General features: G+C 35.9%; 1 protein-coding gene across 5 annotated transcripts in view; it reads left to right on the forward strand.

Annotated features, from left to right (window-relative positions):
* KCNK2 (potassium two pore domain channel subfamily K member 2) overlaps positions 1 to 19,399 on the forward strand; it is a 161,389-nt gene that overhangs the window by 65,725 nt on the left and 76,265 nt on the right. For all 5 annotated transcript variants that reach the window (XM_060754274.2, XM_067463755.1, XM_060754276.2 and 2 more), the window contains exon 3: positions 4,975 to 5,092. In XM_060754274.2, the coding sequence (XP_060610257.2) occupies positions 4,975 to 5,092 (118 nt within the window). The remainder of the gene's footprint in view (positions 1 to 4,974; positions 5,093 to 19,399) is intronic.

Raw genomic sequence — 19,399 nt, forward strand, 5'->3', positions numbered from 1 at the left:
AGGTTGCCAGATACTACTCTGTTTTGCACTTCATCTCCTTCCCTGGCCCTGCGGTTCACTGTTTGCACTATCCCTTGCCCAGCTCTTTTAACTTGGTCATGCCCACTTTAGTAATCTTGGCCATTGGTCTTTGTTAAACCTCACCTGTTGGAGCTTCAATGTAATCGGTTTTATACTTTTATCTTTAGTATGTTTTTTCTGAGTTTGTAATTCATAATGCTTTTATTTCAAGGTGTTTTGTGGATTGTTTTTACTTTTATGAATTGTTTCTTTGCTTTTATGTATTGTGGACACTCTGTTCATATGTAAGCCACCCTGAGTCCTTTCGGGGAGATGGTGGTAGGGTATAAGAATAAAATAATAATAATAATAATAATCATCATCATCATCATCATCATCATCATCATCTACTCTTTTATATGAGATCTAGTATCTGCAACAATTTACCTAAGCATTTTGTGTGTTCCATATCATGAACTCACATATTGCTCTGGCTACGCTCCTTTTACTCTGTTTTTGATACCAGATATTCCTAGAAATCTCTGATCTTGCAAACAGGAGCATAGGTTAAGACTTCAATTTGTTTGCTCTCATTCAATGCATTACTGATGACTGAATGGCTTCCTTGGAGTTAAGTAGAAAGGAAAATTGGAGCTGGTATCACTAGCATACTTGTGATCCCCTTTGCCAACATTTACATTTGACAAACTATGGAATTTTCTATGTCATCCAGGCAATTCTATGCCATGCTTCTGACTGACATTACCCTAGAGTCTTCCTGGAAGACCTAGCAAATTCCTAGAGAGGATATCCATTTGATCACTATCTCCTGCCTTTTTTGTGACTAGTGCATCTTAGTGGGTTTTAAGCCTTCTGAAGTGGGTTTTAGAGATCAAAGATTTGAGAATCTCTACTTTCTGCTATTTTACCACTTCCAGTTTCAAACGGTACAACTTGAAGAGTTGAGCCTATAGACCTTAAAAGTATAGCTTTCTCTGGAGAGACTTAATATATTACAGTGATCAATAACAGTGTTTCATTCATTTACATGTGTGAGAGAGATTTAATAGGTCATCAAATTTATCAGTTCCAGGGACAAAATTGGAATTTATAAAATCATATGATAGATTTATATGAAAACAAAATACTGTATGATTTAGTGCAACCAAGTACAAACAAAGTAACTGGCAGAGCAGCATAAATACATTATACCTGTTGGTTTGGATGACCTGGTGAGTTGATTGAAAACATAAGTATTGTCCTACGATGCTTGGCAATGCAGGGCTGAAGTACTGTAATAAAACAAATTAGGCTATAAAATGATATTGATTTAATGTTGTACTAGGTAACATTCACACTGGAGAGAATATTGCCATTTCTGGATGGAGAGATTTATTGACCAGGACTTGTATCACTAGAAAATGAAATAATAGCACAACAGGTTTTAATACTGGGTTTGCTGGTTGGAATTCCAACACTCAAATGGATGTGCATGTTATATTGCTGCACAGTTAAGTAATACATTTCCTTTTTGGTGGTATATACAACTTTATTACTCACATGTTTCTTTCCATAGTGGTGGAAAAACAGCTATGAATATTTATACAGAACGTATAGTTTGAATTTTGATTTGTATTTTTCAGAATGTTGTGTAGCATGGAATGCAGTTGTTAGGTTAATGCACAGTTGAATGTAAGGTATAGTTAACTTGCACCAATGCTCTTCATGCACTGATAGAATTAGCAGAGTGTGGAAAAATATATTTTTGAGTATAAGCATTCTAGCTGTTGGATTCTGGCTATTTTAGTCCAAAATGAATGAACATGTCAACCAATCACTTTATTTATATTCATCTGTTTTTCTAAAAATGGCACTCAAAGTGGCTGTGAGGCTGCACAGACTATAAATATACTGCATTTCAACAAGATGCATTCTCAACAGACCATCAGGTGTTATGTGATAGATTTTATTATCATTTAAGTTGGGGTTTCTGAAACAGAAACTTCATGCGTGGGGTGGGGAGTGGACTAGAAGGAAAAAAATATGTCAGAAAAGATCTGTCTTCTGAATCAGTCTCTCTCTTTCTGGTTGTTCCATCACTGAGAACTAGGTTCAGGCATACTATGAGGTCTGAACTAAGATATGAAGCAATAAATAGGTGCAGTTGATAAGATCTAAGTTGTGTATGGCTCAGCGAAAGGCTATCATATATGTTAGAAAACATGCAAGAGGCGGGCATTAAGTAGTTCTGTTAATGTAAATCAGGGATTAGCATGTTACTTCCATGTTATGTCTCTGTACTTTATCTCTTTTTGTGTGTGATTTCTGTTTAAACCACTTGTGGCCTTCAGACCACATATGGCTCAAAGTTGATCTTCATGTGGCCAACCAGAGAGTGGGTTGTCCCTCTACCTGCTGCCTGGCCATCTTCAGGATTGTTTTCATGCTGCTAACTGCAGTGGGGAAATCCAATCTAAATCAGCATCACAAGTGGAAAGAATAGTGGTTTTCATCTCATCTTCCTCACAGAAAACCTGAAGTAGAGACTGTTGTTTCTATAGTACAGTTAGTAGCATAGTAGCAGCAATCTGTTCCTCATCCAAAGCTCTTGTCTGATCAGTTCTTGGCAGAGAAGAATAGGAGGTATGTTGGGCTACAGCAAGCAATGTAAGTAGTGAGGATTTTATGTGGTGTAGCTCAGAGTTTTGGGCAACTAGGACAAGAGAAGCTTTTTATTCTTTCCAATTTCCAGTTATTATTTCCTATTCAAATAGCAAATAGCAGGAACCCATGACTCATGGCCAGTCAGTTCAGCACCTAGGAGAGTTCCAAATAAAGCACCTTGTTAGAAAAGATGTGAAGCTCAGCTAGGTCGTTTGTAATCATTAGCCAAGAAGTCTATCTTGCCAGGTCTTAGGATTTAGCTAAATAGTAGATGTTCCACATTTGCTTGAGTTAGGGGCACAGGACCCCCACAAAAGTGGAAAAAACACACAACAGAACACCTCTTTAAGATCTCTGGGTCCTTCAGTGTGATTCTATGGTCAATTTCTGCAATAGGCTAATCATAGCAGAACTTACAAATGACTCCAGCATAATTTTATGGTTGAGATTCCTAGAGAGAACATCAAATTAGAGAACATCAAATTCTCAGCCTGTGGGTCCCCAAGTGTTTTGGCCTACAACTCCCAGAACTTCCAGCCAGTTTACCAGCTGTTAGGATTTCTGGGAGTTGAAGGCCAAAACATCTGAGGACCCACAGGTTGAGAATCACTTCTCTTGAGGAGAGCTGTACATCTGATGTTTGTATGAATGCATGTGTCTGCCAATTTGCATTATGTAGGCAAAGTGGTCTAAAACTATGTGATCTGGAACTACAATTTCCACTTCTTTCCAAATGTAGACAACACTCAATAAAAATGTTTGTGTCAGACCACTTTTTGTATTCCTTTGATTTCTTTCTTTTTTTCTTTTGAAAACAGCATTCAGAATTTATATTGGCAAGGCACTTTTCTCATCTTAGGTCTTCTCTCAAACTAGCTTTTAAAGAAAAGTAGTTTCAGCTAAATCATAATCTGCAGAGTGTTTTTCTGATTGTTAAAAGTTTCAGTACGGGAAATATCGCTATACACTAATGAGTGTTGCCAAAGAGGAAGTATGCAACACAGAAGATATGTTATTGAGATACTTCTCATATTAATGTTTTACGTGCATGAATAGTTAGGGTTCCTTTTTGTCAACATAATCCTCACAGTGGGAAATCTTCAAGTAATAATTGAATATACATCTAATAATAATAATAATAATAATAATAATAATAATAATAAGGCTATTTCCAGTGGTGTACTTCTACTGGATAGAAATCTCTCTGATAGAGTCTTTAGCAATGGAATGGAGGAGGGCTGTGATTTTATTTGGTTCATTTTTCCTTTAGTAGCTCCAATACTTCTCAAACACATTGGAGAAAGTACAGAGAAGAGGCAAAATTGGCTAAATTTGTCTCTCCCAATATTTCAATGAGAGAAACCTTCACTGTACCAATTAGTCTTCTATGACTGGCAGGATACTATTGGTTAAAACTCAGGGCATATCTAAATGAGCATGGAGATGCAGGGTTGCTCTGGGATGCAATACCAAATCAAAACTGGACCACTTGTTTACACAGCAACAACTTTGCCTAGATGCCACAAAACCATGTTAAGTAGTTCTATTCTGTGTTTGGGGCAGGAAAGCCCTCTGCGAGGCAATTCTCGCCTGCCCCAGTTTTAAAATCTGCCCATGTGCATATGTCCCTGTAAGCTTAGTTGAAATTTAATTGGACTGCAATCTGGTGGCTTTGTAGAAGTCAGCACACCACTGTTCAGGATGCCTTTTCATTGAATTCCACAACCGTAGACAGAGGGGGAAGCTTTCTAGGTAGCCTTCACCGTCCATCTCTTTATTTTGTGTTGGGAAAAAGTGATCGCTATACGTTGAAATAAAAATATAATGCTGTTAGGCATCTCTGTTTCAACCTCAAAATTGCTGTCACATTGTGTAACCAGTACTGTGTCACTTAGTGATAGCTTCCAATTAGGAATGGAGAAAATTCTCAAGGAAGTAGTGAAAATTATTTTTGTATTCCATCAGGATCTTCATATTAAGCCTGCAGAACATGATGAGATTTCACTAGTAAAACAATAGCATCTGTATTGAAATCCTGATAACTTAACCATTATACTCTTGGACTCCCACCAATGTGAAACACAATGGATATCAAAGAAATGCAGAAATATAATATTTTTCATTTAATTCAGCCTTAGAAGACCTGAAATTGAAATTTATTTTAAGAACTCCATGAAACATTGTTCTTTTATTTTATTTTAACCAGATAAAGCTAATAACATACTTTTTCTTCACAAACATGAAATACTGTCTTCTACCATCCTTGTTTATGTTTCATAAATATTGACAGATATTTCTTTAAACTTGCAGCAAGTAGTGGCAGCAATAAATGCAGGAGTCAATCCAAAAGGACAGCCGACTAATCAAGTCAGTCATTGGGATTTGGGAAGTTCCTTCTTCTTTGCTGGCACAGTTATTACTACCATAGGTAGGACACCATTTATTATTCTGTTTGGAGCAGTGTATTTCCTAAACCAAAATTAGTTAAAATATATACTTATGTTCTTATCTGGAGTTTTTTTAAATGATCTGGTTTAATTTTTTATATATTTTATACATGGAATGTTGGCTAAATTGGGGTTCAAAGAGAAACTTTTGATTTTATAAAAATAATTACATTATAAAATTAGTATAAACTGGATTTGAAACTGGATTGTGAATTAAAATACGCATGTACGTTTTGCTTTTCTTGTTGATTTGAATTTTTAGGAGTAATGTTTGTAATTCAATACAGCTATTCTCAAGCAATTTTCGCAGGAGTTTGGTCAGTCTGTATGTGTGTGTGTTTTTTAAAAAAAGGATAAACATTGAACAGATAAATATGGATGACCTTACCATCTGAGATTTTATAATGTTACGGTGGCAAGGAAGAACTTGTGACCAAGATTTTTTTTCTAATATTGTATAATGTGTATATCATTTACAGTTGATATTATGTGGAGAATGGGTGAACTGGATACAATAGCATCACACATAAAAAAGATGGGTTATGTTGACATATACTTGACAGCAATGGGGTACATGACAACAGGGGTACTCAAAATATTTCCATATTACAGTATATCTCCCTGTGTTTTTTTCCTCCAGCCCCAAGCAGGGTTCTCCACCCACATAAACTTTGTTTTAGATATATTTTTCCCTCTCTTACTGTGTCAAAAATATAAAGGAGGACTTTCGACTGTTCAAAAGGCACTTTATACAAAGTTCCATAGGATGAGATCCATGAAGGCATCTAATGATACAGGATGTTTTTATATTTATTCTATATTCTCAATAAATAATGGCTAACATAATGATGATTAAAATCAGCATTGACCTTCATTCTATCATACCATAATCTTGTCAAATCCTTCCAACTGTAACAGTATTTTCCAAAGCTATCAATTCTTATAACCCTGTCAAGCTAAAAATAGAGATTTAAATATAGTTTGAACAAAATTCTAGATGTTTTCTCTTGTCAGACATAAGCAGAAAAGTCTTCTTGCCAAAGTTTAAAGGATAGCTCACTGTGCCTAGATCAGTGTTTCTCAAACTGTGCTCCTCCATTTGTTTTGGACTTTAAGTTCTAGAAATCCCAGCCAGCTTACCAGCTGTTAGGAATTGTGAGAGCTAAAGTCCAAAACATCTGAAAGAGTACAGTTTGAGAAACTCTGGCCTAGATCATTTGGAGAAGAAATCTTATAGGCATTCTATAGCCCTCTATTCCCTGCTACTTCTCCTTTGCCAAATCCAAGGCTCTTCTGATGCTGATGTGTGGTTGTGATGTGAAGGTGAAAAGGAAGTGAATTCATGTATCATTTTCACTTTCTGTGTTGTGGAGGAGTATGTCAGATAGAGATTGTGTTGTTCCAAAAGCTTATGAATTTCTCATCATGCATAAACAAACCTTTGTGTTGTTGGGTTTTAATTTTATGACAGGCAGTCACAGCATAGATTGTGATAAAAATCACTGTGAAGGAATGGATGGAAATAATTCAAAAATAATTCAAAAACAGCTTTCCTTTGTGGAATTCTTCATAAACCTTTAATGCTGTTGAAATTTTATTATCATATTGTCATTTCATAGGGACACTTAAGTGCTGAATAGTTATTTCATGGTATAGCTGTAGGCAGGTTTGGCTGCAGTGAATAAACTTGTTTGGATTTTTAATGGTGATAAAAATTGTAGATAAAATCCAATGTTCTGCTGAAAGAACTCTGAGAAAATTCTTCCCCACTGCTCCCCTCCCTGCTGTCATCCTCTGAGTCACCCAAGAACCAACTATGCTAGATTCTTCAGCCCTTCTAGCATGAGCAAGTTTGAGGACATACTTGTAGTTTGAGTGGAGAAGTGGAGACCACCTGCTCCCAGATCTGATTGGCTCCATTTTCAAGAACCCAACTACATGCAGTCCTATGTGATGTCAGATTTTTGCTTATTACTGTGAATCAACTGAACACATAAATCAAAAATAATTAACATTTTAAATTGCCACTTACAAAAACCTGTGAAACTTCTTTAGGATGGAGATGGAAAGAAAATACAGCTTGAGTTTTCCTGATCCAAAATGCTTGGGACCAGAAGTGTTCCATGTTTAGGATTTGGATATGTACATATATGTAGTATGATATCTTGGAGATGGGATCCAAGTCTAAACACAAAATTCCTTTATGATTTCATATGCACCCTATACCCATAACTTGATGGTAATTTTGCAGTAGATATTGGTAATAATTTGTGCATAAAACAAAGTTTGTGCATCCTGAACTACTATCAGAAAACAAAGGTGTCAATCTCAACCACCCATATGGACTATTTTCAGTGTCATGATTCCATGACAGGTATGTTCAGCTGTTATGTGCCTATAGTGGGACTTTGGTATCTGCAGGAGTTTGATTCCTGCCCCCCCCCCCCCCCAAAAAAAAGCATGGCTACAAAAATCTGTGGATGCTCAAGTTCCATTATGTACACTTCTCTTTGAGACTCCTCTGGAAATAGTTTCCAAGGACCCACTGGAGGGTTGTACAAGATTACAGATCTCATGGTGGGAAAATAAGATATTATTGCAACTTCTATTTGGTGGACATCACACATCCCATGGACAAAGAAGGGGTGGAAAAGTTTGTTCGTGTGCAGGGGCGGCTCAACCCATTACGCAAAGTAAGCATTTGCAGTATAGTTGATTTTGCCCAGGGGCGCTCTTGAGGGAAAATAGACCTTGACATATGCGAGTTGTAGTTACTGGGATGTATAGTTCACCTACAATCAAAAAGCATTCTGAACTCCAGCAATGATGGAATTGAACCAAATATGGCACACAGAACTCCCACGATGAACAGAAAATATATATCAGTGATTGGTGGGGGGAGGGGGGCAAAATACTGTTTGCTTACCATCAAAAGTTACCTAGGGTCACCTCTGGAATCATGTGCACAGCAAAGGTCAGAAACTGTCTCATGAAGGGGAAAATCCACTACCCCCAATAGCTTTATACTCTTTGGGGCTGTAAAAAGGTTGTAATACCCCAAAATCACCCTGGAAAATTTGACCATATATGCTATTTCCTAGGTTCATCCCAAAATAGGAATTAAAAAGCAGTCTAAAAGTGACCTGAAGCAACTTGTGGTTGGTCTGAACATAATTTCTGGTCAGTGCTGAGTGTGCTAGTGCAACCACTCAAGGTTTGTCAGGAACAAAGCATCCTGCCTCTTGTGAATTTAAGCAATCCTGCATGCTAGAGCATGACTGCTTGTTTGTATGGCATTTCTTATCAAGTTGTCAAAAAAAAAAAACCTGACAGAACTGAAAAAACACATTGTTTGAATGCTTGCACTTTCCTAACAGACTGCTGTTTGTGACAATCTTTTGTCAATATGATTGACATTTGTTTTTGTATCTCAGGAGCTTTTTTTCTTCCTCTGAGCATACAGACCATCCATGATTTCAGTAGTTTTCTTTTGTACATTTCTGCATAGTATACTTTGCAAGTTGCTATTATGCTTCCTCTTACATAAGTAAAATCCATGCTTTCCATTGAGGTGCATCTGGAAAAAGAGTATGCATTCTACATACTGTATATGGTTCCTGGAATTAGACAAACTAATGTGATTAGGCCTATGTTTTTGTTTTTAGAAATTGGGCTTTAGAAGGCAGTTATGACTGAGTTTCCTTAGATTAGAAAATTAAACGGCCAGCTGACAAACATTTTTTTTTCTTATTAGGCAGGCCCAATAATTCCCAGGTAGGGATTTGTGCAGACAACCAGAATGTGTGAGCTGTGTTATCACAGATATAGTGCTAGACAACAGTTTTTGTGATTGAGATTGCTGCAGTTACAATTACTGCTAGTGGTAATTTGTGATTCTCTGGTTTACTATCTTTGTTCATGTGCACAGCAAAGGTCAGAAAGTATCACATAAATGGGAGAAATCACACTGTGGGAATTTCTAGAAGTGTGAAATTTGATAATAATTTGCAACATCGGAAATATTACTGAGGATGCCTTGAGATTACACAAACAATACCAGAACTCGGTGTACTGTAACTTCCTCAACATGACACACTTCCAATGTGTTCGGCTATAGTACCCATGAGAATTGTTGTCAGACGCATCTAAAAGCTCTCATCATCCTTATCTTGGTCTATTCTACTGATACTGGTTGATACTAGTTTGTTTTGTATATGACAGTGTTATAAATGGATTTTTGAACCATCTTTATGGCCTACAGTCATCTATGGTGTACATCAGTTGCTCTTATGCTTTGATTATGATATATATTCATGTATAAGTCAACCTCATGTATAAGTCAATTAAGGATTTTTCTATGATCCATGGATAAGTCAAGGGTCATTCCATGGAGAGTGGGATGCCTTGGCTGCTACCACTATTTTCCCACCCAGGCATTCACAATGGCCAGATGTGGCAACACTGTTGAGAGAGTAGAGGAAGTCAATGATTCTTTTGGATCCTCCCAGGACACACAAAACTCTCTCCTTTTGCTACTTTATTCAGAGAAAGGGATGGTCTCTTTTTATTATAAGAATTAAGATACAGTACTCGCATTGACCTGTGGATAAGTCAACCCAATCTTTTGAGATTTTTTTCATTAGCATTTCTAGACTTATAAGCAGTAGTTGAATATTGAATCAACACATCGGTAAATTCCATGGATTCAATGTGTCTACTCGAATCAGGACTAATAACAGGATGTAGTCCAATGTTCATTTAAGGTGTCTTCTGAGTCTGCACTGGTTAATGATCATATTTGTACAAAATGTGACACTTTTCCTCTGGGCCTACAATATAACATCATGCAATGCTATTTTGTTTTCAGACACTAAAAAAGCAGCACATAATTACTGACATTCTGAAAGGTATGCCATGGTTGATGGCAGGTCTGAGCTAGCACTTAACAGACTAAAGTCAACTCTTCTAGATTCGAATTTGTGATTAGAGACCTTGTCTGTGAGCTAGCTCAAATGAAATTTTATTGTAAAGAATGTTTCTTTCTCCAGTCTGTGTCCCCTGTGGGCACAAGCATTTCTTCAGAGGTCAGAACATTTTCTATCTTGTTATGTAGTTCATTGATTCAACAGAGCAAGGGGGAATTGTACTATTAACTCTAGCCTTGCCATCAAAATTTTACTGTTGTAACATAGGGCGTATCTACATTGTAGAATTACTGCAATTTGCATCACTTTGCTTAATGCTATGGAATCCTAGGAGCTGTAGTTTTATAAGCTCTGCAATCTTCTCTGCCAAAGAGTGCTGGCGCCTCTTATCACCAGGACTTCTGGAATTGAATTTTGTATCTCATCTTATGCTGGTTCATAATCTGGTTGAGGTGGCAGAACTGGTTCCCTTCTATCTTTTAACGAGTTGCTTTCCCCCCTGTTCAGATCAAGGTTTCCTTAAAAAATGAGATCACTGAAAAGCAGAAATGCCTCTTCCATCCTTTATTATTTATTTACAGTATTTATATTCCGCCCTTCTCACCATGGAGGGGACTCGGGGCGGATCATAATGTACATATACACAGCAAACATTCAATGCCATTTTTGACATATAAGACATACAGACAGATAGAGGCCATTCACCACTTCTTCCACTTAGGATCCTCCTGGAGGTTGCTCGATTTGGCCACAGGAGGAGCTGTTGCTTCATCCACTATGATGTCGAGACTTTTTTATTCTAGTATTTCCTTCTTGCTCTCCAACATTTTTATGGTGTCATAAATTAGCCTCCCCTAATTTCTCTACTCACAGCTAACAGCTGTTTTCGAACTGCTTAGGTCGACAGTGAGCTGGGCATTTTTTAACACACACACACACAGAGACATATAAACAGCTATTTACAGTTGGGCGCTCAACCCCAACTCAGGCTTTGAACTTGCCACCTTTTGGTCAGCAGTTATTTATTGCAACTGATTAACCATTCCTCTCAATTCTGGAACAGATCAGGGCCCTGAATGCATTCCAGCTTTCTTTTTTTCCATCTATGTAGAGTGGTTGTAGCTTGATACTCCAAGCTTCCATAACTCTGGAACTGCTCTCTCTCTCTCCAGTTTGAACAGCAGAGCTATGCCGGTCTTCTCTATTTCTGCCAGGCACCTGGTATTGTGAGTGTTGAGATTCTAGGTAGTGTCCTTGTGCTATTTCTCTGTCCAACAAAGGGCCTGAGAGTTATTTTCACAAAGCTGGTAAAGGAAAAGTCTTAAGGGACTTCATTAATCAATTGCTAAATAAATAATAAACTAGTAAGCAATTAGGAACTTTATTAATGCACTTGACTGATATGCTGGGCATAATTGTGGTAAAGAAAAAGAAGGTTTGGAGTGTTCCTGAGCTGATCCTTGTGGGTAGCCATTTCAGATACTATGATTGTAAAATACTGAGACTTACAAATGAAAAATTATTACCTCTGAGAAGAAAAAGGAAGTTGCAGCAATGATGAGTGCTGTTGGATAGATTCCAGACAAACAGACAAAACATCTGAATGAAATTGCTTTCACTCAATAAGACATTTACAGAAAATGACATCTTATAGATTTTTGGATGGACATTGATGATCCTGAATTTCAGTCAGTAGCATCTAGTAGATTATGAAAGTGAGACATAATAATGATGTATAGAAAGAGAAAAAAATGCAAAATAGGAAAAGTAACAGTAGAGGGAACAGGAAGTTTTACTTCCCAAACCCCGAAAATGCGTAAAGGGAATGAGAATGAAAAGATGCAGGATGTCAGAGAAAACCCAAATACTGTGATTGTAATAGAAAATTGTAAGCAAAAAGAATGTCATTTTCTAGTCAGTTCACAGGGGGATATTTTGATTGCCTCGAAAAGTGGGAGATTTGAGCTTTTATATCCTAAAAACTTCATATTCGTGAGTCTGGATACTTGATTTCTCAAATCATGAGAGAGTGACAGATAATTCTGCCAGACAAACTTCTGCTACTTAGACTTTGGCAGTTTAATAATTCTTAAACAAAAAGGGAGGTGCCTAGGTCAGTAAATCTTCATAAATTTTTTATCACAGGAAATAACTAATATGTTGATCATTTTCTCTTCACTATAAGAAAGTAATCAAAACTGTGCAGATTTCAAATACTATTAGCAAATTGGAATTTATTATGCACAAAAATGCAGAGAAAACAGTATTTGCTGTTTCCTGTCCAGATTACAACACTTTTTGAGCAGAAAAATTTAGTGTGTAGAAAATACTGTTTTCTTTTTATGTTTTCTGCATAAAATCCCCCATAAAGTATTTTTTCACACTGAATAAATCCTTAATGGCAAAGATTTTTACCAGGTTAAAAGTTTTCTTACTAGGTTTTTCTGATACTCAAACTATCAAATTTTCAACTATTTTGTTTTGATAGTTTCAAATACTCACTTTTTCATTCAAGATGAAAGACTAAATAGAAGTGTGGGGATGAAAGGATCAAGTGACAATCTAGTATCATTATCTTCTGTATAGACCAAACAAATAAATGTTTATGTCAGACTTTTCCAAATTGTTGACCTCCAGGACATGTTGGATTATAGCCCCCAACATACATATCCAGTATGTCTAATGTCTGTAATTGTTGAGGATAATAAGGTGGTGGTTCAGATCTCTGGAAAGCAACAGGTTGGGGATGTCTGGTGTACACAAAAGGAAGGACACAGCATTGACATTAGAAATCAAAACAGTAAAAGAAGAGTGGATCAATGTTTAGCCCCCTGGACCATTCCCCTTCAATTTGAATAGTGTCTCCAGAATAAAATTCCTGAGTTAGAATTATTTTTGATTTTTGCCCATTTGGTCCTGACCACTCTCTGTATTTAATATATGATGTTTAGAAATATACTACTTCTAAGCATGAAAATTCCCATTAATCCCATGAGCAAGCACTTTGTATTGATTTAATTAGCTAATTATTTTTATACAGAATTCTTAGTTCAGAATGTGTGTCTCTTATCCAAAATTCTTGGGACCATACGTGTTTTATTTTTAATTTTTTTGGAATACTTGTATTTGCAGTTTATGTACATAATGAGATATCTTGGAAATGGGACCCAAAGCTAAACATTAAATTCATTTATCTTTCATACACATCGTATATGAAACAAAGTTGACGTACACTGAACTATTAAAAGCAAAGATGCCCCTGTCACAGCCATTCATGTAGGCAATTTTGGATTTCAGAATCCTGGATAAGTAATGTTCTTCCTGTAGTGCCTATTAAACTGGATTGTGATGCTCTGTTATGTTTGGCTGAATGTCACAATTCCTTTTATTCTTTTGTAGTACCTTCAGAGCAGATCACATTTACCTAAATTATAATCCAGTACTAGAAGTGCCAATGTACAGATATCAGGTCGGCCGCCTCCCTGCTGGCGTTTCGGAGGAAAGTGAAGACCTGGCTGTTCGAACAAGCATTTGATTAAACAGTGTAATTGAACATAAGAATATGGAAAAACAGATAATGAGACTGGATTCTGATTTTACTGTTGAGGCGCTAATGATTGTTATACTGATGTTTAATTGTTTATGTTACAACTGTTTTTAACTGCCCTATACTTGTCTTACGATGTTTTGTATTAATGTTGTTAACCGCTTTGAGTCGCCTGAGGGCTGAGAAAAGCAGTATATAAATAAAGTAAGTAAGTAAATAAATAAATGTACAGAGTCATTGTACAAAATCCATACAAAGCCTCCACCTCTTCCATAAATTTATATTAATAAGAGAAAGAATTAGCTGCTAAAGAATTTGTTGTCAATTGATTACCTCCTTCTACCTCAATTTACAGTTACTTAAAGTTAACTCATGATTTTACTGTGCTTTAGTAGCAATTCTATCTTCAGACAGGAATGCTCTGATACATAATCTGTGGGAGTGATTCAGTACACTTTATATTATCAGTATTATTGAATTTAGAAACATGTGTTTATATTTTTGTGTACATCACCATCACATTTTGCAAAAGGAAACTATTTTGCTTAGAAGAAGGTCTCTTTAAATTGTAGTGTTCTTTTGTAAATCATCTGCTATCAACTGATCCCACACATACTTGATTGCTTCAATGTTTTTGGAATTAAAATGTTAGTACTTCATGCCCCCATACTTTGTGAAAAAAGTGATAGATCAGCTGTAATCCTTGCACAGATGTGACAAATAATTACCTTTTGCTTTTTCCTTTCAAGTTTACAAGTATACATTTTTTATTTCTATGTAAACATTCATGTTTGCCCACTTGCCAAATACTGTATTATCCCAACACTTTGTTAATGGTTATCCCCACCTTATCCCTGATTATATTTTCAAAGCTCTATCTTTCAGGTGATAACACATTTTATATAAATGGCACAATGGATTAATTAAACATTGAATCTTTTCCTTTTATCACATATTGTGGTACCTGTGAACAAATATAATGGCAGGGTTAGGTGTAATAATTCATAATTTAATTTAGAGATACAGTGAATGAATAGAAAACAGATATTACTGCAATTTGTCACTTGTCCTAATAACTGATAGGAAAGAAAATAGTGGACGAAAAGTCCTTTCATCTTTTCTTTTTTCTTGTGCTATAAAGCAATGAACAGAAGTCTGTAAAGTTTATTTTAGTGTAATTTATCCCAACTGAGCAGATACATTTCCAGTGTAGCACTGTAAGGGCCTATCTATAACCTTTCCTTTCCTTACCTTAGGCGATCCCTCGTTGGCCGAGTAGGATAGTCTTCCAGGATAGAGGTTATTTCAAGCATGAACTCAAGAGTTATGCAAACAACCACAAAGAGTTCATGAGTAATATATAATGCATACATTGTAATCCTTCTCTGAGGCTCATGTGACCAGCACAGAATGTATCTAAGGTTTGTTTGTTGTTTAAGAGGATGTTGTCAGGTCTAGCAATGTATGTAATCATCACTTTGGTGGTTGCCTCTGGGCACAAAATATTGCAGTTAAAACATTTCTCCCAAGAACAAATGATAGAGCTCAGCAAACAATACAGGCCATGAAGAGATGTTAACTATTGACAAAATGGAATTGATCAGGCTTATTGAAACACATCAGCATACAGCTGAATTTTCCATTCTTATTTTATGTCTACAGAATATTCCAGGGTGGATGTATAACACTAGATACTGCCATATAGGCTATAGCTGTGAGGTGTGACATTTACAGTGTCTAGTCATCCAGATGTTTCCTTTTGTTTCTAACGTTCTTGCATCTGACAATATTTCAGTTCCAGTCACTAATTTGAAAGACTATGATGTTTTGAATTAAATTTTAACCACTGGTCATTCTAATTTTTCAGACTTCTGACTGCCTTTTATAGCTAATATCCTGAATGTCTACATTCATAGGATAGAAATTTGATTACAGAACTTGCAGTTGATGTTCTGTCCCATATACTTAGCATTGCTTAAAGATCTTGAAGGTCTTTTAAAGATCCACATACATAATGCAGTGCTTGAGCCACAAGGATGTGATATAGAATTGCTAATTTGTGAATTGAAGACAGCTCTTAGAGGTAATATCTGTAGGAGTGGGTGAAATATGAATCCACCCCTTCCTGATTGCTTTGCACTGCCTCTTTTTTGGGTTAAAAGGGGGACATGAATTTCTCTTGGAAGTTTTCAAAAGTGATTATTTATTTTTGGAATAGACTTCCTTATAGTTAGGGCACCACTTATAAAACCAGAAGTAAAATTTTAACTACTTTTGGTGTTTAAAAAAAAAATCAAGTATTTTGGCATATACTAAATGATATGACGTTAACTATATCCATCATGAAGCAAGTGTTTCTGAAATTCGCTGCTTGTGTTACTATAATCCCCCCGACACACACACATACACTCACACACACTGTAACAGATATATGTGAGGGACAAACTGTAGATAAGATTTCTTTTTATGTTTTTTTTTTTAGCAAGACTGCAAATGTGGGTAGTTATGGGCTACCCACATTGGGCTTATTATGAAGATCAGCTAAAATGTGTTTCTCATGGTGAGCAGAACCTCGAGGAAAAAGATGTAAGAAAATCCAGTGACATAATAAACTTTTCTAAATGTTTGAACTATTTAGTTATTTAGAACACAAAGATGTACCAGCAAGCTCCCATGAAGTAGCAAATGTGTTGCATGGCCTCTTTAATAACATTATTATCTGGTTTGCTCATAAACAGATTTGCATAAAGAGTCAAGTCTTCCTTTAACTGGAAGCTGGAAGTAATGCTGTGCACTGAATGTGAAATGACAGCAAGTGAAGATAAGTTACTAAAGTGATAATAATGCCTGTGCAGGGATCATTGAAACTCCTGCTGTTAAAGAATTCAGTGTGTAACTACACTCATTTTGCATTATATTGGTGTAAAAAGATGTGACATATAATTTAACAAGTATTTTATAACTTCTGTACCCATGGGATCAGTGTCTGAAGTTTCATCTATCTTTATTTGACAAATACTGACATTGATTTTTTTGCCAGAGTTGTAAGCCACCTTGAGTCCCTTCAAGTGAGAAAGGACAGGGTAGAAATGAAGTAAATAAATAAATATGTCCTCTGTAGGAATTTGTTAGATCCTCCAGGTGATTCCATGGTATGTTTTATGAGAAGTTACCAAAGAGTTGCACTGGAGGACCTTAGAAAGTTCCTAGAAAGGATACTTCTCTATTGTAACTTCTAGAGGAGGTCATTCATTTCAATATGGTTCACTATTATCCAGTTTCTTGTTTTCTCAGTACGTTCAGAAATATATCCCCTGGGGATACAGAGGTTATACTTTACAATAATTGTAATCAAATAGATTCTGTTTATTTAAATACTCACTTCTAAGTAAGACATCATTAGTCAAATTCATACAAAAATTGAAATTGGTTTTTATATATATATATATATATATATATGCTGTATCTCTGTCAGTATTTGGGGATGTTCTTGTTGTGTTATTACTGGAAGCAATAGATTATCTTGTGTGGTTGTCTTTTTATATTTTTGTTACATATAACAGAATTGGTATTTGAATTTCATAATGGAAGTGAAATTTGGCAGCTTATAAAGTAATCAGTCATATTCAGGATATGGTCATTGATTTCTATAACAATGCAGTCCTTCAGTGGTATTATTTATAAAGCCCTAAACGGTTCCTGCCCACCTTACCTGTCCGAATGTATCTCCCTCTATGATCTACCTCGGAGATTAAGATCTTCTGGGAAGGCCTTGCTCTTAGTCCCTGTGCCATCACAAGCTCGACTGATGGGGATGAGAGACAGGTCCTTGTCAGTGGTGGTCCCTTGGCTATGGAACTACCTCACTAGTGAAATTAGAGCAGTCCCCTCCCTCCTGACCTTCAGGAAGAAAATAACAATGTGGTTATGTGACTAAGCTTTCGGATAGCAAGTTTCTTAGTGCAACAAGAGAATAAGGAACAGTGAATGGACCAATGGAACGGCTTCTGATTATAATTCTGGTTGGCATGATTTTAATAATTGGTTTTAAATTGTGTTGCTTTAATGTTTGGCTTTAATGTAAATGTTTATTGTCTTGTATGTTTACGTTTTGACATCGAATTGCTGCTAAATTTGTAAAGCTGCTCTGAGTTCCCTTTTGAGGTAGAGAAGGACAAGATATAAATGAAGTAAATAAATAAATAATATTTGGCTTTCTATGAATTTTGAAATATGCAGTTGTTAATGATGCAATTATCTAATATGAACACATTTTCAAGACTGGGTTTTTGTAGTATTACCTATCCAAGTCTGCAGTGGCTGAAAATATAGAAGTGTCTATTAGAGATGTCTGTTTTGGCATGGATATAGTCCATCTGCTAATCTATATTTTCTTTCAAATGCTCTGATCCAAGTTTTGATTTGTTCTGCATCATGTTTCTTCTGGTTGAGCCAAAATTAAGTCTTTAATTTTACTTTGAGACATTTTGCCTTCAGTAAAAATTGTGTTTTTGAATAATTTCTTTTAACTATGGCAGGTGATCTTATTTTCAGTATAGAGGATTCAGTGGCAATTTTTTTGGATCTTCTAAATACACATGCAGGTCTACCCCCAGTATTAAGAATAGAAATTAAATATTTTCATTTAAATAGAACTCTATAAAATTAGGAGTTGAAAGAATAGTAAAAAATGGGACAAAAAACTGTTTTTTTGAGTGTGAGGAAACTGTGATGATGGGACACTGATAATCTTTGCAGGTTGGAACTATGCATAATTTGCACATGGATTTTGTGTCTGAAACAACATTTTCTATACAGCATTATCTGTGCAGAAAAACTTTATTCTCTGAGCAAAAAATCTCCACATACGTATTTTGTGCCAAATAAGTCTCCAACTACAGCATTTCTGTGCAAGAAGCAGAATTTTTGTGCAGAAAATAATGTGCTTTTGTACACATATCCCACTTTTTAATTTTGCAGAATAAGTTTCAAACTGTGAATGAATAGTTTTTGAAGACTGCACAGTTTTTGAAGACGCTCTTGCAGTGGAACAGCAATTACTAAAATTACCAGTTGTTTCATTCAAGAACAAAATAATCATCATCATTACAGGCGATTCCTCGAGCCCAAGTATGATTATCTTTCAAAGATATAGTCTTGGTGGTGGGTCTGTAAATGACTGTGAAAACCTATTCTGGATCTATGTGGCCTTTCACATTGAGGACATAGATTTCCAGGTGGAAGGTGAACACTTTTCTATAAATCAGAGTTGAAATGCAGAAGGGAGAGTCAATGTCAGCTGAACATTTCTTTTAGACTCTTAAGCATTGTTAAGTGTTGTCTGGTTTGTTTTGAGGATTTGATTTTGGAGATGTCCATAGTTACAAAAGGTAAGGTAAGATCCCTTATGGAAATACAGACTTTTGTTTTAGTGTTTGATTTAATATGTTTAGCTTCAGAACATTTGGCTCAATTATTGCAACAAAAAAAGAACACATTCCTTGGTGTGCCATTCCAAAGATGAGAGGATGCACTCTGATGTATAAATTTATAAATCTCATGATCTTGAGGAATAATCTTCAAAGCTTTGTACTTTTCAATATATTCTGTAATAAGCTGACTTATTTTGCTTATAAAAGTACAGTATACCCTGGATGGCTGCTAAGAACAAGGAGATACTTGAAAGAAGATAGCTAGATTTGAATAGGATGTGGGTTGCCTTAGTATATAAACTGATGGTTTTAAAAGCTTTAAACAACACAGTAAAATAAATTATTTATACAGATGGCAGTCCAGGAAAGATGTCACAGGTTCAA

Source organism: Anolis sagrei, chromosome 1, assembly GCF_037176765.1.
Source record: "Anolis sagrei isolate rAnoSag1 chromosome 1, rAnoSag1.mat, whole genome shotgun sequence".
In the NCBI taxonomy this organism is placed as follows: domain Eukaryota; kingdom Metazoa; phylum Chordata; class Lepidosauria; order Squamata; family Dactyloidae; genus Anolis; species Anolis sagrei.